Below are 26,033 nucleotides of genomic sequence, written 5' to 3'. Positions count from 1 at the left end.
ATCTCAAATATTTCAAAGGTTGCTGTGAGATAAAATGAGTTAATTGATGAAAAGCATTCTGCACAGGGTATGGCACACAGCAAGTGCTCAACAGGTATTAGCAATGACTGATATTGTCACTGCAGTTGACCCTCAGTCCTCAGAGGGACTCTTCACATGTCCCGCTTAGCTTGCTGAATTTGTAGAGGTTTACTCAAAGTCACATAAATGGTTCATGGTAGAAAAAGTCATTGGTCTGATCCAGCTTTCTCTAAGCGCCGCTTTATCTGATGGCTTCATTCTGCAAACCAAATCACCTTTCCCCATACTCCACCAAGTTGCTGGAAAAGCCTCAGAGGCCCAGCTTAGTCTGTGAGCTGAATGTTGGTTTTATCCCCTGAATTAAGTTTGCAATGGGTTTTCTCTGTGCAACTTTTGAATATGCCAGCCTTACTTCAGTAATCCAGCCTTGAAAGTGATCTAATCTGTTTTACAAAGATAGTTACCTACCACAGTGCTTGGCACAGTTTCAAAAATTGTAAATTTTCTTCCCCACATCCTCCCGTTTTATGGGGTCCAGATATTACTAATGCATTAATGAATGTAAAAGCAGTTCTTCCAAAATGTGTTTACTCTCCTAGAGCATACAGTGTAACTACTTAAAGGTATCTGTTTTCCTGCATGCATATTCAGTTTAAATTCACAGTTTCCCTACTTTGAAAAACAGTTTTCTTGGAAATAAATGTCTAGACAGACTTTGAAACTGAAAAACTGCTGCTTTGCCTCAGGTATTTTTGCTTGAAAACTGATACTTTCATGAATATTTGATTTTTTAAAAACTTGGACAAAGATGATTGCTATTTCAGTTTGTTCTTACAAAAGTGATGTAATTTTAGTTTTGAGAGAAAGTATAACTTTTTCTATCAGTGAAAGTTAATTTTTATGACTTTTATCTCTATTTTTGTATTGTTGGTTTAAATTCCTTGTAGAATTCAAATGTAGAATTCCAAAGGTGTTTCCCGCCCAACTTTTTTTGTCCCCTTCTGTTGCTATAAAGGCCTTAGGAATTCATTATTCCAAGAGCAAATGTGTTGCAGGAATTGTAGCAATGCATGCTATCAAGTGATAAGTAAGGATGGACCCATGAGTTAAAAAGGCCAAATGCTTTAGGTTAATAGTGATATGTGCTTTTAAAAGAGCTTAATGAAGAGGGTTTCTAACCTGTTAATCTGAATACAGACTTTGTTATGATTTTGATATATGACTCTAGACATATAATTTAGGAGTTCCCTGAGTCTTTAGCTACAAAGTTGTAATGTCAATAAAGGAAATTTATGCTAAGGGCTTCCTGTGTGCCAGACACTTACCAGATCTTCGTTAAGCTATTTCATTTCATTTCATCTTCATTTTATGGAAAAGGAAAACCTGGTTTTGTTGAAATCCACAGCTAGCAAATTGCAGAGCAAGGATCCAAATCTCCAGGTGTCTGACTCCCCACTCAGGCTCTGAACCACTCTTACTACACAGCTCCTGCACTAGCGCATTCTGCCCTACACGGCAGCGTGAGGCTACTTACATAGTATTTTCAACAGGTTAATCCACACAGTGACTCCATGAAGGAAATAATACAAGCATTACCTCCATTTTGCAGGCGAAAAAATAGATATTTAGGAAGAAGAAATTACTATTCTAAGGTTTCACAGTTGGCACATGATAGAGTCCTCTTTGTTTTTCTTTGGGAGATCTAATGATACCATAAATGAAGGATTTGCTATTTATTTTTATACTACATGGGGAGGGTGTTTTAAATGTATTGAAATGCGTTAGAAATTTTTATTATATATGATTTAAAATTGCTGTGTGTATCTTGGTCTTGTGATGACTCAGAATTCCTTAAATGACTTTTCCTTCAAACAAAATCTTAGTAGTACCACTACAAAATATCAGTGTGAAACATCATAACATAGGTTATTCCAGCCAAGACTCTGAGGTGAGGACAGCTTTAAACCGTTCAGGCACATTAAAATCAAATCGGTGGTGGAGATTCTGGCAGCTATTCAGGAAAGATGTCTCTTTAGTACATTAAAAAATCTTATCCCCTGGTGAGGATGATCAAGAGTTTGGGCATATTCCTGTCTGTGACCAGAGAACAGAGGAAAGAATCAGTTTTATCACAGTGTCAGTGCTAAGCAGCACATGACTCTTTTTTTCAAAAACCGTATGTTTCTTAATTTTTCCAGGGATTTTAAATTCATTTGTCTTATCATAAACACCTTCCAACTTTTCGAAACATAAAATTTATTAAGATAATTGTATTTTATAATATTCAGAGGCCTGAACCATTCATGACATTGATACTTAAATGGATATGAGAAATTTTATTGTGAGAAAAGGTATACTGACCCTCTTAGCTGACTTGTCATGTGGATATTTTTATTTTTGCCTGCCCATCCACAATAGCTTCTGTAGTATCAATTTAAATGATACATCAAACTGATAAATGTGAGCTGGCCTACCAAGTGAAAGCATAACTAAATTTAAATAGCTCTAATATAAAAATAATGAATCAATACATCAAAGATTAAGAATGCAGTTAGCAAAAATTAGTGTTCAATAAAGAAGCGTGTGTGGCTTCTAAGTTAGATGGTATATCATTCAATGACCAGATAAGGACTAAGTTCAGGTGTAGTTTATTCAACTGACGTGTGTGTTCAAAAAGTAAGATGAAAACAAAATGCTTTATTTGAAGAAACTTTGATAAAACAAATAATATATGGACATAAGGAAACCTAAGATTATAGGAGAAACCAAGGCATGAGGTTACCTAACAAGTAACCTTAGAACATAATCTCATCTGGCTCAGTACAGGTAGGAGAGGATGGTAGCAGGTGAATGGACAGTGAGCATGGACCTGAGGAGAAATGAATTTGCCTAACTTTCTTGCTAAATAAATGTGCTTTTGGATGCTGACATCAAGAGAGTGGTGTGTGAAGTACTGTAAATATTTGCTTTATTGTCTGCGCGGTGTGACTCCATTCTGCTCATTTGCAGGTGGGCAGTGGGCATTCCAATGAGGCAGCTTTAATCCTCCACAGAAAAGGGTTTGATTGTCGGTTCTCTAGCAAAGGCACAGGGCTGTTTTGTTCTACTACTCAGGGAAAGGTAAGTTGAAAAGGTTATTTTTGCTTACTGTTAATGTGCTTTGAAATCTCTTTCTGCAAAGAATCTTGACAATAAGATCATATTTCATTGCCTCTTTACTGTCTCAGTTTCATCAGTCTGCAAATTAGTTTGAATCTCCCCATCTGAAAAATACACTTTCTCAAAACTTCAGCCTGCTTTCCTTGTCAGCATCAAAAGGCATAGCTGGAGTTTATGCACATTTGAAGGCAATGCTCTTGTCATTTCCTCGGCCTTCTATTTCCAGCCTACAAAGTGCCTTGTTCCCAGTCCCCCAGTTTTCTCCTCCCCCGAACCATACATGCTCACATATCATTTAGTTCAGCACTGGTACACCTAAGTCCTACAGAGGCCAAGGCAAGTTTATAGTAACTGAAGCTTTATAGAGGTAGCCGTAAAGAAGCAACTGGGAAAATTGAGACTGTAGGCTAGTAGGATAATCTACCCACAGCCCAGGAGGCAGCCGTACGTAGCACCAATCAGTTGTTTTCCCTTGGGAAATAAATGTAGGTCTTGGTCTTCTGATTAATGCAGATTTGCATATGAGTCAACACTGTGCAGGCCAAACAGATCCTCAGTCTGAACACAGCTTGCTGGCTGCCTATTTGTTATTTCTCTTCAAGTTGGTCTTTCTGGCAGTTCCATCAAGCCTGTCCTTGGAAGGAAACAAACCTCCAATCTCCTGCCTTTGTCACTGAAAGGGCCATGACTCACAGAAGGCAGCTGGGCTGATTTGGGCACACAGGCAGGTCTGCCTCACCAGGCAGCTCAGCTGACCCAACTTTCCTCCAAAACCCCATAAATAATGCTGTAGACCAGACTCAAGTGATTCAGTTCCAATCCTACAAATTAGCGTGTGTGGGGTCCAAAAAGAAAAGAAAAATGTGGTAGGAGCCCTAAACCTACTTAGATAGATTAGCTTCTACATTTCTTTTACCCTACCCTGCTTGGAGTTGATGCCAAGAAAGCACTGATATTTTTATTACTTTTTTATTATACTGTATTTGCACTCTATCTTATTGTTGATGATCTAAGTATACTTGGTTCTGAGCATTCTGACATTAAGGCCTTGAATCATAAGGGGGTTATATGATCCAGAGAGACAGATAACATGGCAGCAGTGAGGGAAACACTTTTCAAATGACCTGTCCACTCTATAGACTGGGACTCAATGACATAATGATCCTTCCTTGTAGTGAGCCAGTGTGCTCTCTCTCAACTCTGTTGGAACAGGAAAAAGTGGTTGAGGACTACCATTGTTAGGGATAAGTATGGACTAAAAGAGAATAAGGATGTTTTTAAAGCTTCTTGGCCATTGGGTGTCCTTTCTTTTATTGAAAAAGCCCCTGTGCATGATAAAATTCTCAAGCAATACAAAAAGGAATGCAGAATATGTTGCTCATGACCATTGCTGGTTTCCTGTTTCCTTCCAAGGATAGTCTATATGTTCAAGCATGTATATATGTATATTTAATTCACCCTTTTTTCCATAAAAGAGAACTTATATATGTATGTTTAATAACTTATGTATGTATATTTACTCCACCCTTTTTTCCTCAGAAGAGAATTTCAACATACTGTTTTATTCCTTCTCATACTGATTTTCACAGAATATATAGTTGTGCTGCTAATCTTCAAAGTTGATCTAAATATGCAAATTTTATCATTTACTTTTCAGATGTTGGTACAGAAACTTTTTAACAAGTTTATTGTCGAAAGTCTCACACTTTCATCATTATCCTTGATGCATTCACCTCCCGGCACTCAGAATATAAGTGAGATCAACTTGAGTCCAATGGAAATCAGCACGTACCGAATCCGGTTGAGGTGAACCTGACTTTCACATTTAGATTGAGAATCATTGGCTTTTATACCTTTCTTGGTTTGACGTGCAATAAAGAAGCACATTATTTTAGCTTCTGGCTACTGTGAGAAGATAAATTCTGTGATTCTGTGATTTTTTTTTTTCTTTTACCACTAAAGTAAGAAAAAAAAAAAAAAAGCCATGCTATCGGTCAAGTTTCTTTTTTTTTAAACTTCCTCCCATGAACTACCACCATCAGTATGAATTGATGCAACAAATGAAGGAATATTTAAAGACAGCCTCTCAACAGATTGTATCTCAGGTTAAACGCTAACTAATTATGTCTGTGTTGGGGGTTGTGAAGAGATTCTTAAAATATCTGTGTGCTGATCCTTCATTAGTTTTACAAAAATACCTATTTGGCTGAAATGGAATAAAGTGTTTGTGGGTAAAAGCTAATGGCCAAAATGGTTGCAATCATTCATACTAGTTTGAAAAATTATGTGTTGAAATAAGTGGAAAAGTGCAATCTATCCACCCTTATGATTAACATAGTTGATTTTTATACCTTTTTCTGGTGTACCTCTTGACCTTTTCCTTCCCTTCCTACCCTTTCTAAGTATTTCCAGAAATACCTGATTTTGAATCATTCAACAGTAGAAAAAGAGGCATATTTTCATTACTTGACAATGTGGGATGGGTGCAATTTATTCCATCTTCACTAAAATAGAAGCAATTCCATAGGTACCATAAACCTATTTTAGGTACCACAAGGTGTCTTTTTACACAGCTCATTTGAATACAGGTGTTCTGAGAAGGGGTTTCTATTTTAAAATTACCATATCAAAATAAATGTGCCTTATTTTTTTATAAGTCTTGTTAAATCAGTGTCCATATTACTGTCTGGGGAAGGGGGAATGTTGCGGGATCGGGGAGAGGGGTGGGTACTTTCTATGACACATAAATTGTGTAATTTTTGCCTGACAATGCTGGCCACATTCTGATCTGTTTTCATTAAATTTGTGGTGATGTTACTCTAAACATTTTGACTATTTGAATGTACTGAGACGTCGGAAAACAAAATAAGGAAGGAAAATATTGTTAATTAAAATATGCTGCTGCCAAGGAAACTGCAACTTGAAGCAAGGATTTTGTAAAATGCAAAATCCAGCTACTGTTTCCATTTCACAGTAGTTAACTATATTAAAGAGAGAATGCTTTAAAATTGATCTTGTTTTGAAACCCACTTTTATGTAGCTCATCATGGTTTATCTAACTAAGGAATATGTTTGTTCATTCAATTCTCAACTTTTGTATGTGCTAACCTTAATGAAGTTCTGAGCCCGTGTGCCATTACAGTGCTTTTAATAAAATTTATTTGGGATTATTGTTTCCTTAACATTAAAATAATAGCAACATTTAGACTATTCAGTTTTAGCATAGAAAGGAGTCTTTGAGTATGTACAGTTTTGAAAATTCTCTTTGAGTTAATCGATTTCGTATTCTGTGGCTTTCAACCTCCATTTACCTTTTGTCTTTCCAACATCTTTATAGAGAAATAAAAACCCAATTTCTCTTTCACCATATAGTTTGATTATCATCTGGATTTTGACTCAAGATGCAGCTCCCAAGATTATTGTTACATTAAATTCATAAACTCATTTGCCTTTAATAATTAAGGAAACAATACCAGTGTTGATAAAGATATTACAAGGGGTAATTTCATGCAATAAACATGTACTGTAAGTTTTCTTCCACATTTTTTGGGAAAAAACTAAAAAAAGAAGAAGGACTTCCTTTTTGTGGACATCTACAGATGTTAGGGTTGCCAGAAGCAAACCCCAGGAATGAGATCAGTATTTTCATTGCATCTTAAATGTAAAACCTTCCTGTGGGAGTTCAGTGTGTTCTGTGGTTAAGTGGGTGTGCTTAATCATTCTGGAAATTCTGATCAGATGAAATAAAAAAAAAAAATCTTGATGCAATAACAGTGATTTTGCCACTTCTGGTTGTTTGAGATGGATCTGTCCCATGTTAGTCTGGGGTTTTATTCAGCTTGTGTTGCTACCAGCAGTTCACAGGTAAAGCAGAAATTCTCTTTAACCAGCAAGTTTCTGCTTTTTAAAGTTACTTTTAGAATAAATCATCAGGGAAATGAAGAGAGGATGCTTTTGCTTTGGGTTGTGGTCAAAAACTGATTAAATAATGTAATGTCTCTGGCACACACTAAAAACCATACACTTCAGTTGTGATCTCAGTGGCATATTTATTTGGTTAGGTTTCATTACATTTATTATTACAGATGTTCAATTGACCAGATAGTTCAGTGTTTTCTTTCCTTTTTTTGGAAATTTTGAGTTTGTGACTGCAGTGTTCAAGAACTCAGCATCCTTATTTTCTACAAATACTGATTAAAATAAAATGCTGTAAAATGCGTTGTAAAACATTATCATGATCTTCCCATACCTTTGTTGTACTTGTGCCGAAATGTTTTTATATTCCTTTGTCTGGAAGAAAATGTTTGCCTTCATTTTGATCATTTTGTTCACCTTGGAATCAACAGGTTTTGATATTTTTCTCTTGGAAGATTTTATATCTTTTTGGGAATATGTAATATAAGATCTCTAATAAAAGATAATCTTATCATGTACATGGCCCTCTAGAGTAGTTCTTAATCCTATTTTGTAAACATGGTTTAAAACATAGTGAAAGGGTAGGGGGAGTAGTGAGGGTCTGTTCTTTGTTCCTTCATGATGGATTGCTTTTTTTTTTTTTGACACAGAGTCTTTGCTGTCACCCTGCAGTGATGCAATCTCAGGTCACTGCAACCTCCGCCTCCTGGGTTCAAGCAATTCTCCCAAGTGGCTGGGATTACAGGCACCCACCACCACTCCTGGCTAATTTTTGTATTTTTGGTAGAGACAGGGCTTCACCATCTTGACCAGGCTGGTCTTGAACTCCTGACCTCGTGATCCACCCACCTCGGCCTCCCAAAGTGCTGGGATTACAGGTGTGAGCCACCACACCTGGCCTGGATTGCTCTTTCTTTAGTCCAATTGTAGTTAGAAAATGTAGAGAGAAGATTGTAGATGGGTGGTGTCGAGTGTTACATCTGGGTTTGGAGGCACCTTTCAGGTTGAAGTCTAGGGACCTTCCTAGCACCTGTGCCCCACGGGGCCTTCTGAGCCCATTAGGAGGTAGGTAGATTGTGGTCAGATTCCATATATAAGCAGGACAAAGTTGTGGAGGGGAGTAAGCTCAGACATGAAGCTAAGAAGGTCCATGTGAGTTGATCTAGAAGGGAGGGTGGGTTGAAAGAGTCGGATCTGGAGTCATCCTCCAGCCTGCTGGCCCAGACTACTACACAACGTTAATAGATTTAGAGGAGTCCCTTCAAAGCTGGGAGGCAGGCACAGATGGAGAATATTCTGGGAGGTACACATGGGTTAGCCAGGTAAACAGTACATGTTAACTAGGAAATCTGCACTTGGTTTGGATAACTTGTGCCATTAAGAAATAATCCACTTAAGGCCAGGTGCGGTGCCTCACACTTGTCATCCCAGGATTTTGGGAGACAGGCTTGTGGATCACTTGAGACCAGGAGTTTGAGACCAGCCTGGCCAACATGGTGAAACCCCATCTCTACTAAACATACAAAAATTAGCTGGGCATGGTGGTGGGCACCTGTAATCCCAGCTACTTGGGAGGCAGAGGTAGGAGAATTGCTTGAACCCGGAACACGGAGGTTTCAGTGAGCTGGGACTGCTCCACTGCACTTCACCTTGGGCAATAAGAGTGAAATCTGTCTCAAAAAAATAATAATCCAGTTATGTACACACAGGAGTGTTAACAATCTGTAGAAGTTAATGAAAATAGATGTCATTGAGAAATAGAGACAAGTCTTTGGCTCCATAAAATTAGATCATTAACATGTTAAAGTAGTTTGAATATTAAAATTGGTAAAGAAACTTTAGGTGAGCATATGTTCACAATGCCTTTTACAAACCTTTGAATCAGACTAACAAAGGGCAGTTATGATGTTGAAAAGTTGGATCACAGGGGAGCTGGAAGAATTAGCAAGTACTTGGTTACTACCACATATCAAAGCAGAAAACAAACGTCTTGAGAGGTTGTAAAGGGCGAGATTTCTCCACTACACAGTAGATGAAGCAAAAATAGGAAATTGTAACTGTCCAGTAACTAGTGTTCAAGGTAGATAGCACTCCAAATACAGCTATTGCCAGGTAAGAGATGCCATCTAAGCTCTGTCTGGATCTCTTGGTTTTTCTTTCCCCTGAGTTGTCCTCATTCTTGGGCAAGGTCTGCTCATTGAATGGCAGAATGGCTGCCAGCAGGTCCAGACTGGCATCCAGACAGCTCAGATTTCAGTGGAAAGGGTACTTTTATCTACACTTTTATCTAATTTTTTCAGCAAATGTCCTGGCATTAATGTCACTGGCTCTCATCTGGCTCATGTGCTAATGATTATGGCTAGGAGTCTAGACTTAGGTTCAACTGAATCACATGGAGAAATGGGTGAGAAGTAGTGCCTCATCCCCAACCCAAAGAAAATAGAGTTCTACAACCAGAGAAACAGGAGCTGGATGCTCGGATACTTTGGATACTAGGCAGGCAAAATACAGTAGAAATACATTGCAGAGGAAAACCAAATGGAGATTGCAGATTTAAAGGAAGCTGAAAGCAACACCCAGTTTGAGTTTCAGGAAAGGTCCCATAGAAGAAGTGGACTTGAGATAATTAATTCTTAGATGAATTCGATTTTAGCAGGTAAAGACAGTATGTGTCCTCTGTTAAAAAAAAAAAAAAAGGGATGGAGAAGACTTGATAACAGCAAATCCTAAAGAACTAGAAGTAGTATCTTCTGTCTGAAGCAGTGCCAGCCTATAAAGCTTTCTTTCATTATGGAAATGTTTATACTTGCTCTGTCCAGTGTGGTAGCTACTAGCCTCTTTTAGCTCTTAAATATTTGCAAGTCTGATAAGTACAACTAAGGAACTGAGTATCTTATTAATGTAAATAGCAACACGTGGCTACTGTGTCTGGAGTGCATAGTTAAGTATAAGATATTAGCAGAAAGTACAACTGAAAATACAAGTTAAGGCCACATTTTGCTAGAATCCTGGTATGGTCCTCATCCCAGAAGCACTGACATTACCTGAAACATGTTAGAAATGAAGATTCACAAGTCCCACCCCGGACCTACTGAATTGGAATCTGCATTTTAACAAGATCCTCCAAGAATTCACGTGCTCATTAAAGCTGGCCTAGCACATTTTTCAAGAAGTCAGGTCTCCGTCTTGTCAAACTTTTCTAAGTAACTCTTAAGTCCCACCCTTACAATCTCTACTGCCTGAAAACATCCCATAAAATCTGTGCACTTGTCCTAACACTAACCAATTACAAGCTATTTCCGGCCCTGCCCACTTCTAAAAAGTGACATTCAAAAATCTTCCTTGTTAAAAATCTTCTGTTCTCTTGGAAAAACATAGATGCATATTAACTTGGATTAACATAGAAACTTTTACCATGGCCTAAAAACCCTACCTGGCCTGGTCCCTGCCCCTCCACGTATATGAACTTTATTGTGTGTGTTGTGTAACATTTTTTTTTCATGACCCAAGCCAGTCTTGCCTTCTACCACTCTCCCTCTTACTGACAGTTATCCAGGATTTTCTGGGTCTCTAGCTCGCCAAGATCATTCCTCTTAAGGGCCTTGCACTTCCCTCTGCATCCAAGGCTCTGCTCTCAGACCTCCCTATGGCAGGCCTCCTCCTGTCCTTCTCATCTTAGTTCAGTTGTCATCTTAAGGCCCTCTTCTCTTGGCCAGCCACTTTATCAGAGTCCTACCTCCACTCCTTCACTGAGTTATCTCCTTTTTCTTACAGCAGAGCCAAACCTGAAATTTTGTTGGTTTGACTTCCCCATTAGAATGTAAGCTCCTCTAAGGGCAGGAACTGCAGCTGCCTTGCATTGTATCCCCATGCTCGGAACAGCAGGGGTTCTATAAATATTTGTTCAATAAATGAATAATGATTACCACCTGTAAATGTAAAGAAACAAGAATTATAATTTCAGAATAAAAGGCTGCAAAATCCCTTACATCTAATTATTTGTTTGTTCATGTTATTTCCCTGCTCAAAACTCTCAGGGAATTCCCATGGCCAGTAAAGAATGTATGAATTTTCAAGCTGCATTCCTAATCCCTTCAAAGAATATGACCTTGTGGAATATACCATAGGTTATTATCAACCAAAAGCTGTCCCTTCACCTTCTTCTTCCTAACAAAACTCTGATTTTATTCAAGTATCAGGTAGCCATGGGTCTCAGAGGGTGAATCATGGTTGGTCTAAATCGATCATGATAATTTCTGTCTCCAGGCTGGATTATCGATTTAGGAATTGACGTGTGATACAATTCTGGCCAATCCAATGACTTACCATGGAAATTAGTTGGGAGTTTCTGTGACAGGCCTCTTTCCTCCCTCTTAAAAAGGGGAGAGCATCTTACTCTCACATGACCGTGTTCAAAGACAGCACTGGGTAAGTGTTGATGCTGGAGCTGCTGCAGCCATTTTGTAACCCTGCAGGGAAAGCCTGAGGACAGAAGTCAACTGGGTAAGTACAGCCTTGGTCCCTGATGATGCTGAGCTGGTGGATGAACCAATTCCAATTTTCTCGTTATATGAAGTAATAACTCACTTGAGTATTTGGAGTTTAGTGTTACATGACAAAGAGCTAAAAGCATTGAAACCACTGCTCTTGGGTGTCACCACTGCCCCAGTACCATGCTTTTACTTATGTAGATGCTTTGCCGAATGGGTACATGTGGACTTGAGTGACTTAAGTCCACTCAAGGGGACCTGATTGCAGAGTCAGTCCCTTGGAACATGGTCTCTTTGTCTCTCCTCCCCTCACCACCTCACACACTTTGCTCAAAAATTTTAATAAACTGCACTTTATTACATTGCAATATCTTTTTTCAAACATAAGGTGTGTAGACAGGTTTTTTAAAATGCAAAGTGAATTAAGCATGTGGGTTATCTGAGTTATCTCCTTTTTCTTACAGCAGAGCCAAACCTGAAATTTTGTTGGTTTGACTTCCTCATTAGAATGTAAGCTCCTCTGAGGGCAAGAATTGCCTGAAGGGAAATGCCTGAAGATTTTGGAGTTCCTTTATCATCTGCTCAGAGAGTGTTTTAATTCAGATGTGGAATTGGGGCTGGCTCCTGTGTGGCAAGATGACCCTTCCAAATGTCAACCAAAAACTGGAGGTAGAGGGGAAGAATAAGTAAAAGGGGCTGGGGTGGAAGCGATGAGTCAGTGGCAGCTAGCTTCTTTGAAGTATGTCAAGTAACTCTTTTAAGTACTTTGAGACTTTTTCAAACATCACTGAGAAGCTGTCTGAATTTCTAAATCTACAAAGGAGGGAAATTGGAACACTGCTATTTAAAAAGGTCTTTTTTTTTTTCCCCGAATTTATTGTTTAGATTCACTTTGTAAAAGGGCCTATTTTATGGGCTTTACACGTAGACTTGAGTTCTTGGCTCCCATATTTTTAAATTCACAGTTTAGCCTTAGGACTCATTTTCTGGTCCCAGAGCTAAATGACAATGCTAGCAGGCAAGATGTACCTATGACATGGTCTGGATGTGTGAAATACCGGTAAAATAAAATGGAACCCTCACTGGTTGGCTTTCAAAGCTTGATCTAAAGTTGGGGTAGGTCTTGATTTGGTCTGAAACTCCCTCCTGGAACTGGAGACTCAGAGCCTTTGTATTTCCTGGGATGGATTTTTCAGTCATATGCAGGACTGAAATAATTTCGGACTGGCTATATGGAAGTAAGTGTTCCAGAAAAACCATTTGAGTCTTTCATTTACGTATTCATCTTCCTAAATGAATTTTCTAAGTGCAGTTAGTAAGATTATTTTGAAGTCAAAATATACTTTCTTAAGTAAAATCTATAAACTCACCCTCACTGAATTTGTGGGGTACCTTTAAGAGGAGCCTGAAGGCAATCAGTTTTCACTTTTGCATTGTGCCATCAATAAATATTAACTGAATTTATCATTTGGGCAGGGCAGCTGTGCCAGGCTCTGAAAGAGGGGGATTCCAATAATCCTGCCCTCCTATTAGTAAGGGAGATAAGTCCCAATGCAGTTAAGGTGCCAAAAGGTGAGAGCAAGAGGGTCACATTAGTGGCACAAATGACAGATGCTCTGGGAGTACAGAGGAAGGAGACTTTCCTTCCATCTGGAATGATGAGGAGGGAAGGCAAGGGGGTAGGAGAATTAGAGCTGAGCGTGAAGAATAAGTGTGTCACCAACTGGGTGTGTGAGAGGAGGGTGACTTGAAACCAACAGCACGAAGGCAAGAAATCTCATTTCTTGTAGAAGTTTCATGGAGGGAAATTATTGGAAGTTTGGCTGGAAATGTTTTTGATTAAAGACTCTGCAGTCTGCATGTAGAGCTTGGATTCTACTCTACAGAAGAAAATGGGGGAGTGGCAGAGTGCCCATTAACATTGGTCTGGAAACATGTAAGCATATGAAAGGAAAAAAGCAGTTTATAGTTTTCAGGAAAACTTAATATAACCACACAATTACAAATAATTGTGAAGGAAAGGGCACATATATCTCTGAATTTGTGATTTTTTTTCCTTGCAGCCCCATGATACTTAAGGAAATGATGAAATATAAATTTCTTATGTATGAGCCTGTTGGCCCCAGAACTCTATAGTGATACAATGAAACCTTCTCAGTGAAAGAGTAGAATCTAATCTAAGTGTGGACAGAACATTTTTCAGAGTATTAAGTAACTAGCCCCTTTCATTAGTCCACAGCCAATCTACTTCAGAGTCGTCTCTAGGGTTTAATTTGTTAACCATAAACTCAGGAATATTTGTCACCCAGATAAGAGGTTAAGGAATTAATGAGACATTATTAAAATACTTCTAGCTTTAAAGAGTTCTATTATTTTAAGGTTTAGTAGAAACTTGTCGTCATGCAATCTCTTGGGCCTGTGTCACTGAAGTGTAATAATGATGAGGTTTTGCAATTAAGTGAAAACTACCCGAAGTGGAAGAGTAGGCCACCGTATCCTGAAACCACCCTGTCTCCACCATGGGTAATGAGTGGGCTTTCTATGAAGTTGTAGAAACATAAGCACATAGGCACATAAGCACATGCCTTAGTTAGTTCTTGTAGCTTTGACAAGTAGAGGAAACATGAAGCTCTTTGGAATACAAAATTTCAAATTACAGGGGAACACAAGGGGCAGAGTGGCACGAGAAATAATGGCTGGCCTTTGAAACTGTGCACCTGGCTTCATTAAAATCTCTAGAAATAAATAGTGAAAATAAAACCTGTTCTAAGTTTAAAAAGAAAACTATCTATTTGAGCACCTGGTTTCAAGGAGCCAGGCAGGAGGCTATAGGAATTCAGAATTTGCCAGGGTTCCAAATAGAAGGCAAACTGTCTGTCTCAGGCTTGCAGAGCCCTGGGAGCATGAAGTCTGATGTTGCCATCTGTGTGATTGTGACAGTCACCTACCTCATGAAGTTTGTAAAGCATTAGAGGGTGGCTCATGGCAGTGGGTAAATCTTGACTTGTCTGGGGGCGGGAGAAAAAGAAAGGATTGCTAAATGGTGATACCTTTGTTTCTCATCCTTTTTCAGAAGGCACAGTCAGAAATTAAATAATGATGATAATAATGATAACAGCTAACATTTTTTGTGTCATGTGCCAGGTAGGTACTATAAGACAGTTAGCATACCTTCTGTCATTTAATCCTCACAGCCACCCTATAAAGGATATGCTATTGTTATACCCATTTTACAGAACAGGAAAATGAAGGCTGATGAAAAACTTCTGTCTATCTGGGAGTCTGCATACTATACTCCACAAGCCAAAGCTAGCCCACTGCCAGTTTTTGTAAATGAAGTTTTATTGGAACACAGTGATACCATTTGTTTACGTATTTTCTGTGGCTGCCTTATGGCTGCAAAGGCAGAGTTGAGTAGTTTTAACAGAGACTGTGTGGCCTGCAAAGCTGAACATATTTACTAATGTTCCTTTACAGAAAAGAGTCGCTGCCGTCTTGTCTCTCTGTAGATGTTGAGTTCTTAACACTATCCTTCCACTTCAGATGGAGGTCCTAAAGTTGTCATTTCAGGGAGTATTTTTATTACAAAAGAGAATGAAATGATGCAACAGTAATGGAGAGAACACCAGATTGGGATCTGGCAATCTGGATTTCAGTCTCAAATTCTGCAAAAGTAGCTGTGGGACCTTGGAGGAGTCACTATACCTCCTAGGAACTCTTTTTCCTGGTCTACTGATTAAAGCTACACTGCCAACTTTCCAAATTAGAAGGTTTCCTAAACACTTTTTCTGGTTGCAAAAAACTATTTTAGCAGATGAAATAAAATGCATTTTAAGTGATTCTCTATGGCAATGCTTGCAGCTCTTTCCAATAACCTTTTGAAGTCCGACTTCTCCATGTTGTGGTTATGGCACCTTTGGGTAGATAGATATTTGGGGATGGGAACAAAATGATCTGTTTAATGCAAAACTTATTTTGGTTTTGTTTTGGTTTTGTAAATGCCAGGGTTTCCTTTCCCAGAAATAACATAAGCCTGAAAAAAAATGTACCTGAAACTTTATCTGGAGTGGTTAAAGCCCAAATTTTAAGAGTAATCTGAAAAATCTTGAAAGGATTACATGAAAACAGCTGAGTTTTGACCTGGGAACCAGCAACCACAGCTCATAAATGCCTTGGGCTTCAGATCAGTGTGGGAACCTGCAGAAGAGGAGATTCTCTTCAATTGAAGTACTAAGAGGAGAAATGTCTTTAGATCTCAAGAAATCTTAGTTTTTGCTATCTGTGGTTAAAAATCAGTCCTGGTGTAGCTTTGCCCTGAAAGATTAAGGGAAAGGACTGCTTATGAAAATATAATGACTGCTTTGTAAGAAGTGCTTGAGCAATGAGTTTCACATAGGGTGGATTTGATAAGGTGTCTGCTTACGGGAACTTCACCTTGTTCCACAATGCATCGTGGTGGTTTGAAGCAGGAAGCATGTGTAATTTGGTGATGCTGTCTTGACTCTTCAATTTAGAGTATGAAGATTTGGAGTGGGAGCAGAGAGGAAGTAATTAAATGTATATCCTTTTAAAATGCAACCTCAGTCAAGTTTGAATCTGACAGAAGTTATGTGTATATTTTAGGAACAGCAAAATGTCAGAACTTCAAGCCCATCATTTGAGAGTGAGCTCCCATTTGGCTAATTTCAGCTGTGTCCTATTGAGACTCAAGTTGGCAAAGCACTGCAAGCACAGAGCCCGTTTACATTTACTTCCTCTGAAGATACGGGCACAGGTAGCGACATGAGTGGTGGCTCCTGAAAAGATATCTCCATGCCCTAATCCATTGAATCTGTGAATGCAACCTTACTTGGAAAAAGGGCCTTTGCGTATGTGATTAAATTAAAGACCGTGAGAGGCTATCATCTGGATTATCTAGGTGGGCCATAAATCCAATGACAAACATCCTTGTCGGAGGCAGAATAGGAGAAGACACAGGAGGAGGAAACATGACCATGGTGGCAGCGCTGGGAGTGATGCGTTCGCGAGGTAACGAATGCTGACAGCTACCGGAAGGCGGAAGAGGCCAGGGAGGAGTCTCCCCTAGATTCTCCAGAGGGGGTGTGGCCTGGCTAATAGCTTGGTTTGCAACTTCTGGCATCCAGAACTGTGAGAGAGTAAGTGTCTCTTTTTTCCAACAACCCAGTTTGTTGTAACAACAACAGCCTCAGGAAACAAATGTAGCACCCAAAATACATTCATCCAACCCATCCCACGGCCCCTGTGGAGACGCACATCAGAGCTTTCCCCACCTCCCTGTGGTCTTGCCGGAGAAGAAACGGCTGAGGGAGTGTGCCGACTCCTGATAGACACGGCGGTGTGCCAGGATGACAGAGGCACAGAACTAGCCAAGAGCCGCTCGAGTATTGGATTCATTTGACGGGACTACTTATTCCACCTGCTTGGAATAAAAACAGGAAGATGTTTTCAGTGATTTGCCTCCATTTACCACAGAACCTTATTCATCCAGTTCCAGTAGGTTTGAGTCATCTTCTCAAGATGAAATAAACTGGGTACTTGTCAATAGTAGGGAATATGAATAATTTTCACTTCTCAGAAACTTTTAATTTTTAGGGCACTTTAAATATGCAGATCAATCTGCACTCTTGAGTCTCACAATAACTCTGTGAAGCAGGTCAGACAGGTATGATTATGAATCCTTTTAAGCTGTGCAACTTAAAGCTAATGAGTAAAGCTAGATTGAAAGATGATTTTTCCTCTTCCAGTGTCCTGCTTAACTGGCTTACTCTCTCTGTAGGGAGTGACTGACTGATTCAACAGAGAGTTGACAAATTGAAACCATATTTACCTGGAAATGTCCTTGCATGAGAATAGGGGAAAAAAAGTTTTAGATAGGAAAAACAGAGATATACCCTACCACACACTGAAACACACGTATATTAAAAATTTATTCTATCTAGAATATAATAAAGATTGCATTTCGCATTGGTGGTAAAGACGTAGATCACTCAATAAATAGTATAGTCTTTATATAGAAAAAATTAAATTGTTTGTCTACCTTAAACAGATACAAAGATAATTTATAGATTAGATATTTAATTGCAAATATATATATACAATAGAAAAAATACAAGAAATGCATTTTAATGACTTGGGAGTGTAGAAGGACTTTCTATGCATAAAATGAACTTAAGAACTGTAAAGAAAAATAGACAAATTTGGTTATAAAAATTAAAAATGATGTGGTCAAAGATGCTATAATAAATTAACAGAAAAACAAAACAATATACAGTGGTAAATATTTGCAAAATATGTGCTATTTATTGATTTATTCAGCAAACAGTTTTGGAGCACCAGGTATGCCCCAGACACTACAGTCAGTGTTAGGTACTAAACCCTGAATAAGATAAGCAGTCATCATGACCTCATGGACCTTGCCATCTAGCCCACATTGACCAAGTACTTTTGAGTATAATGAGTATTATAAAGGTCAAGCTGGATGCCATGGGAAAGTGTGATGTGGATAAGTCTTGATACGCAAGAGTTAGCATCTCTAAACAACTGACAGAAATCAATGAGAAAAATATTAACCTAGAAAAGTTGAAAAAAGATATGTACTGAAAATTCCCAAATGAAGAAATAATAGTTGACCAATAAACATAGGAAAAGATTTTATCCTTATGAACAAAGATATTCAAATGAAAATGACATGTAATGTTTTTCCTATCAGATTACTAAAGAATCAAATGAGTTACAACTGCGGGTGATGAGAGGTAGGAACCTGGGCTTTCTCTCATTCTTTGGTAGGAGTGTAAATTGTAGAAAATAATATGATGCCTATCAAGATTTGCAATTTAAAAATCGGTTTCTGTATTCAAAGTGCTATGAACTGAATGTTTGTGTTCCACCCCACCGCAAATTAATGTATTGAAGTCCTACCCCTCAAGGCGATGGTATTTTGAAACGCATCTTTGGAAGGTAATTAAGGAGGGATGAGGTCATGAGAGTTGGGGCTTGTGTGATGAAACTATTGCTCTTGTAGGAAGAGACACCAGAGATTTTTTTTTCTTTTTCTCCCTCTTCCTCCACTCTGTCTTTCCCTGTCATGTGAGGACATACCCAGAAGTCCCGTCTGCAAGCTAGGAAGAGAGTACTCACCAAATCAGCAGGCACCTTAATCTTAGACTGTCAGCCTCCCAAACTGTGAGAAATACATTCCTGTTGGTTAAGCCACCCAGTCTTTGGTCTTTTGCTATCACAGCCTGAGCAGATAAGACAGTGTGTGTGTGTGTGTGTGTGTGTGTGTGTATGATTTAAAAGCAAGTAACAGGAGAAGTAAGAAAAAAATGTAAGTACTACAGTATCAATCAGAACATTATATTGGGGATTGGCAAACTCTGCAGCCCATTGCCATATCAAGCCCACTGCCTGTTTTGGAAATAGAAAATATTGGAGCAGAGCCATACCCGTTTGTTTTTGTATTGTTTCTGGCTCTTTTTATGCTACAACAATAGACTTGAATAACTGCAACAGAGACTGAATGGGCTGCAAAGCCTAAAATATTTCTTATCTCTTCATTTGTTGACAGTTTGCCAATGCTTCTATTGAGATTAAAACCATAAACAACTCAAATATTCATTAATTATGCTTAAATAAAATTATTTTATATTCACAATGTGGAGTGTTATGCAGCAACTGGTAGTCTTACATATAGATGTGTAAATATGGCTTAAGAAATTTTGTTATGAGAGTTATGGCTCAATATGTGTAGCATAATTCGTTTATGTAAACAATATGTATAAAGAGATACATACATATGTATGCTACCATTTATAAAGTGCTAAAGTACTGCACTAAGCACTTAACATAATTTGTCTTATTATATGATTTATTACATATAATATTCGTATGTGTTGGGTAATATTATTTACTATTTTGCAGTTAAGAAATTGAGGGTTAAGAGACTAATTTGTCTAGTCACATAGCTAGTAAGTGACAAAGTCAGAATGTGAATTCACACTTTTCACCACTGTACTGTGCATAAATGTTCAAAAAGGGTAAACAAAAACAGTTTTTACTTGGGGAGTAAGGAAGGGAATGGAAGTGGAATTATAGGGGTCTTTAATTTTCTGATATTCTTTTTTGTGTTTACTGGTAAGAAATGATGGTTGTTACAGATTCAAAGGTGCTTCCATTTTGGAAAAAAAAGAATGTAGGAAATAATTTCATGAACTTTGTCTGTCTATAAGTGAATATTACTGTCAGTAAATTTTGATACTGTCACATTAATGCCAAATACATTGAAACCTGTCATTTAGGATTATTTTCTAATCATTTTAACTAAGAATGAATAATTATAGTTCACGAATAAACATATGAAAAAGATGTTTATCAGAAAACTCATTCAGTTTATAAATGAAGGAAAGAAAGCTTTAACATCGATTATTTTCTAGGAAACTTGCAAAACAGGGAAAACTAAAATGTCAAAGTCTGGGGTAACCACCATGGATTCTCTAAGTTTGCATTATTCAAAGGGATATAATTTTCCTGCCATATCATTTGACAGGCATAGTTGTGGCCTGGTGGAAATAGGTTTACACTGAAAATAAATTAGATTGAATTAAATTAATGATCTGGCTATAAATTTTGGCCCTGTTCTTTTACTAGCTAGGTCATTAAATAACAAATAAATTATTTAGTCTCTTGAAATTTTATTTTATATTTAAAATGGGAATGTTAGTCCCTAAATTTCTGGGTCTACATACATCAAAGCCTCTAATACATCCAGCACATTGCCAATTATTTGCCATTTATTATGCATCACTTAGTAGGTGCTTAATAAACACTGGCTATATCTACAGAGATAGAATTTAGACTGTCAAGTAGCAAGTTAAATTGGTCATCTCAGATATTTCTGTCCTCAACTCTACTAGTCCAGAAGGAAAGTGGTTTTCTCCCACTCACTAGCACAAGCTGGCAACAGCACCACCCGGACTCAATGCTCATCACTATGGTAACAACCGTGGTCTCCCTGCTTCCTGCTCAGTGTTTATTCTTCCATTTTCTCCCCCACCTCAGAGCCAGACTCCGCCTGTGGCTCCTACTCAGAAGTCTTTCTAAAAAGAAAAGACAAATTATAGAAAACGGTAATTGGATATAATCTCTTTTTCCCTCAAAGTAAGATACCACTATGATCCACTGGTTTTTTTTGGTACGAGGAGCCTAACTAAATATAGTACTTCCATTCTTGTAACAACACATGATTCCTGTGTTTGATGGAGGTAGAAACAGGAGGCATGCTTATTGATACTCACTTAATCCTCATGAATTTGCTCGCTAATCTTCAGAGCCCTACTGCCTAGGGGCATCCCATGGAGGGGATTGTGGGAGCAAAGACATAGATATAGGAATGCAGTTGGTGGATCTGAAGGTCCATGGGTCTGCTGGCTTTGTAGGAAGAGTAGGTTGACACGGGTGAGGAGGGGGAGGTAAGGCTGGAGTGCTAGATTGGGCCAATTTGTGAGAGAATTGATACTGTTAATCTTGTCCTTTTCCTAGGAAAAATCATCTCTCTTAATTTTACCAAATTTCACTGTCAGGATCACTTAGGTCCTGCATTTCTTATGTTTCTATGATTGTAGCATCTGCAAGAGAACCAAATATATGTAAACTCAATGATGCTTGATCTTAAGCAGTTTGCCATCTATGGCCCTTGATGCAACAGTTATACTTGTATAATTTATTTTCTTAGCTTTTGGTTTTCCAAAGGCAGACCTATCTAGAAAATTATTTTATTTATTTATTTATTTATTTATTTATTTATTTATTTATTTATTTATTTTTGAGACGGAGTCTTGCTCTGTCGCCCAGGCTGGAGTGCAGTGGCCGGATCTCAGCTCACTGCAAGCTCTGCCTTCCAGGTTCACGCCATTCTCCTGCCTCAGCCTCCCGAGTAGCTGGGACTACAGGCGCCCACCACCACGCCTGGCTAGTTTTTTGTATTTTTTAGTAGAGACAGGGTTTCACCATGTTAGCCAGGATGGTCTCAATCTCCTGACCTCATGATCCGCCCGTCTCGGCCTCCCAAAGTGCTGGGATTACAGGCTTGGGACACTGCGCCCGGCCAAGAATTATTTTTACAGGAATAATATTTTCGCAAATGTTAAGTTGACATTTTTCATTTTCAGAAATCACATTGCTATGCAGCTCTGCACTTATTAAATCACTGGACTTCATTTTATGGGAGGTTGGAACAGAGAAGTCATTTCTTGGCCATCCATGGAAAACCATATTTTAAAAAATTCACTGTGAGAACATAATATTGAAATCCAGGCTTTGCTGAGAGGGGAAAAATGTTGTTTAAATTTGCCAAAATTTCATTTACAAATCAAATGCTAAGCCTAGGGAATCTGGATCACTGAATTTTACTATAAGCCATTATGTAGAGAGGACCGATACATGCTGCAATGGACATTTCTATCTAAGAATAGGGAAAGCCCCTTACATTTCTGAGAGGAGATGGTTGGGAGGAGTAAAGAGAAGAAAGACAAGCCATCAGACGTGATTATGCCAGCTCTCTTGTCCCCTTTGGGTAGTAGTTTCTTGGAAGGTGTGGTAGAAACATGGTCCAGGACAGCAGGTGTATCCCAGCCTGTGCTTCAGAGCATCCCACAGTTAGCGTGGCACTGCATCTAACATGGTGCCAGACTGGATGGCGGAAATGGCTGAGTGAGCTGTCTAGAGGGCTGAGCTTTAGATATCACTTCATTTCTTCCTATCCTCCAATATTCTGTATCCTTGACATGAATGAGAAATGGAAGAAGCAGTAGACCAGAAGAGGACTAGGGTTAGAAGGAAGAGGTCATGAATGTAGTTAGACTTCAGCAGGGGATGCCAGCATAGCATTTGAGGGAAGCAGGTGGGACAAACCACACCTCTGTGGGCACCACCACTGTTTCCTGGGCACCGGACCAAACAAGCTACAACATGTCGGAGACCAGCAAGGACTCAGAGGCAGTATCTATCCCTAAGGACAATTCATTTATTTTATGTGTGATACATAGGCATACCTGTATGTCCAGTTGCCAGTTTGGGAAGTATGAGAGGAAGGGAATACTTAGAAGGAGCTTAAACTTTGAATTATCCAAAACTGAGGCATCTTTATATAACAAGTAGAGAATAAATAAAGCTATATTTTCACTCTGAGTGTGTAACTTTTGAACCATCAACATCAACATTCTTAACCACATGGAGAACTTCCTAGAGGCCTTCTGAGGGAGTACACTTATGTTTAGCCAAGTAACAGAGAAAAGTTAGCAACTCCTAATGGATGACAGAATTAGAATCAGACCTAATAATATGACAGAATTAGAATCAGAATCATAGAATCCCATAGTGATGGGAATCTTTCAGTCCAACCATCGAAGCAACCCGAACCAGGAAAAATCAAGACTGCCATGTCCAGCCAGCAGAATGCTATAATATGCTATGATGACTGGAATCCTTGTTAACCAATTCCAGCACCCAGTGAGTATGAATTTCAAATAAAACTATATTCATTGAGTACACTAGATTTTGTAAGGCACCAAGCATTCTCTAAGTGAGCAATAAACAGTCGTGATAGACTAGAACAGAAGAAGGGTTAAAATTGCAAGAGACCTTCGAGGTTGTGTATTTTAATTTTTGTTTTGATCATCTGCATCAGAATCAGTTTAAATGTGTGAACATGCAGATTCCTGGATCCTAGTCTTCATCAACTGAATCACAAATCTCTAGTGATGGGCTCTGGATATGTTTTTATTTTTTATGTATTTTTAATTTTTTTAAACCAGTAATTTTTATGATGTAGTCATTTCCAAAGTTGACAAAGAAAGAGATTAACTATCCCAATTAGTTGTATTGACTGCAGAAAATGTTCACAATCATGTTGTAGAAATTGTTTTTTTCTAAATTAATAGGATGGTTGTAGTAAATATTTGAGATAGACATATCACGTTTAAATATTTCAATCCCCAAGCATAAAAAATCAGAAGCAAACTAGGATTGAGCTGTCAGCCTGAGATTTAATATTGAATAAGGATAATCTCCTCCTGCTGGGCTGTCACCAGCATGTCACCCCTCCCTTGAGACCAGCATGCAGGTCGAAGGTCACACCACCTCTGCAGACTCATTTCATCCCTCACCTGCCCATGGTCACCTGTGTAGTTGGTAAGTCCTTGAGCCCTCAAAGGCCTAATAAATTAGATGAATTCAGATTCAGAATCATCAGGGATCTGTAACTTTGGAGTGAGAAATTAGTTTTCAAAGCAAGAACCCAGATGAGGAAAATCTATAATGGATAAATATTTAAGTGACAAAAGGGTTTTAAGAAATTAAAAGAATGTGAAGTGAAGTGAGTTGTGAACAAAATCTCCGTGCCCTTCTTCTCCGTGTGCCTCAGTTACCCTCGTGCCTGACAGGCTTTGCCCACGGAGCCCAGCGGACCCTCAGCGACAGCCTGCTGTGGTCGTCAAAGTGATGGCCTGGGTCAGGCCTCATTCAGTCCCCAAAGCAGGCCCGAGTTTTGTCTGAATTTTCACCTTAAACCCCACACGGTCGTCCTGGCAGGTCATGGTAATATAGAAAGCCTTGCAAAGAAGTCAGGTTATCTGATCTGAATTTTTCTCTTGTCAGCCTGGGCCAGAAACAAGTACCCAAATGCAGCATTTGAGAGATTTCTACTTTTCTGTCCGCCTCCTCGAGAACAGCACGTAACTGCAATGCAGTCTGTATGGGAGGACAGAGGGAAGGAAAAGCCAGAGCCAGGTCCTGAGCTGAGAAGGGCAGAGTTCTGTGGACTGCCCTCAGGACTGGGTGATGCCGTCAGGGAGCATGAACTCCGTGTCCCCGAGGGTCCTGAGCGCTACTCGGCCATTGGGTCGGATCACCAGGTGGGTGATACTGCCATTGTTGAGGGAGCAATGGAGCCAGGCTTCCGGAGAAAACTGCAGCGCTGTGCCCTGTCACCGGCAACGAATGACATTGGCGTGACATCGGAAGATCTCCTAATTATCCTCCCCCTGCTTGGCATCCCCCGAGGGATGCAGTTTCGGAGCGCTGCCTCGATCCGCACTCCCATCTTCACAACATGCCCAGTGGCCGCTTTCAGTGATACGCTGCCAGGCTGGCTTGACGAGGGGGCTTCCCGCCCCAGGTCTGTGTGGACTTTGCAGACGTTTGGCAGGTGCCTGTTGCTGAAGCCAGTGGTTTCTATGGGGTGGGTCATGGAGGAATGGACGATTTTATTAAACCTCAACCCCAAGCTTGCAAATTGGAGTCCAGTTAGTTCTACTGGTTCACGACCCAGCAGGTTCAGACAGCAGTCCTTTTCCAGGGAACCGTCCACACGGTATTGGCAACGTGTGATGAGGAGGATGTACGCTGTGGTCTTGGCTCTGCAGTGGTCCAGCCTGGACGCCAGCTCTTCTCCAGATTCCACGTTCCTCTTCCTTAGGTTGTTCAGAGACAGTGGTTCTCGCCTGTCCCAGTTGGGGGTCCCAGACGCTGAGCCCCGGCCGCGTGCCCCACGCCCAGGCCCACGGGCTGCGCGCGGCTTCCCCACTGTGCCAGCAAAGCAGAACCTTGGGACCAAGCCCCTGGCCAGCCCGCAGGCGGCAGCACCTGCTGCAGCACCTGCTGAAGCTGCAGCTTCAGCACCTGCCGGATCCCCGGGCCGCCAGCTCCGGCGCAGGTCCCGGGCGCTCAATGCCTGGCAGGCACGCCGCCTCTGGATATGCTTTTAAATAACAGATTTGGGCCGGGCGCGGTTGCTCACGACTACCTGTAATTCCAGCCATACAGGAGCTCCACACCAGCCTGGGCAACATAGCGAGACTACAAAAATGAAAATATAAAAAAAATCAGAGTGTGGTGGCACGTCCCTGTCATCCCAGCTACTAAGGAGGCTCAGGCGGGAAAATAGCTTGAGCCTGGGAGTCCAAGGCTGTAGTGAGATGGCGCCTCTGCACTCCAGCCTGGGCGACTCAGCAAGACTCTATCTCAATGAATAAATAAGTAAGTAAATAAATAAATAACTGGTTTGTTTTGTGCCACCTATACCACTTATCTAGTCCTAGCTCTCATTTAGCAAATGAGAAAAGTAAAGTCTAGAAGAGCAAATGATTTCGTCCTGATTACTCCACTAGTTAGTGGAAGAGCCAAGATTGTATCTAATAATAGTCTTTCATAATTGTTAATTGAGAAGGAGAGTGGAGAGGCGATGGGGATGGTTTATGAGATATACCAGGCTGGTTAATCTTGTCTTTTAGTCACAGGATGCTCATTCCGCTCCCACACTCCAACCCCATGACTCTCTTAAAGTTATTGTTCAAATGAGTGTGGCAAGGTTCATGAACTCTTATAGCTGGGGGTGTGAATTCTCAGACCCTTGACATAGGAATTTTCAGAATA

The 26,033-nt window shown here is 39.7% G+C and overlaps 2 protein-coding genes and 1 pseudogene across 4 annotated transcripts in view; all 3 read left to right on the top strand.

Moving 5' to 3' along the window:
• MAN2A1 (mannosidase alpha class 2A member 1) overlaps nucleotides 1-7,613 on the top strand; it is a 175,378-nt gene extending 167,765 nt beyond the window's left edge. For all 3 annotated transcript variants that reach the window (XM_050793036.1, XM_050793037.1, XM_050793038.1), the window contains 2 exons: nucleotides 3,031-3,141; nucleotides 4,838-7,613. In XM_050793036.1, the coding sequence (XP_050648993.1) occupies nucleotides 3,031-3,141; nucleotides 4,838-4,990 (264 nt within the window). In that variant the 3' untranslated portion in view covers nucleotides 4,991-7,613. The remainder of the gene's footprint in view (nucleotides 1-3,030; nucleotides 3,142-4,837) is intronic.
• Nucleotides 1-26,033, top strand: part of LOC126956139 (uncharacterized) — a 604,199-nt gene that overhangs the window by 440,430 nt on the left and 137,736 nt on the right. The window lies entirely within an intron of this gene.
• On the top strand, nucleotides 22,236-25,921 carry LOC126956240 (uncharacterized; annotated as a pseudogene).

This window comes from Macaca thibetana, chromosome 6 (assembly GCF_024542745.1).
Source record: "Macaca thibetana thibetana isolate TM-01 chromosome 6, ASM2454274v1, whole genome shotgun sequence".
NCBI classification, from domain to species: Eukaryota; Metazoa; Chordata; class Mammalia; order Primates; family Cercopithecidae; genus Macaca; species Macaca thibetana.
This window is presented reverse-complemented; position numbering and strand designations above follow the sequence as displayed.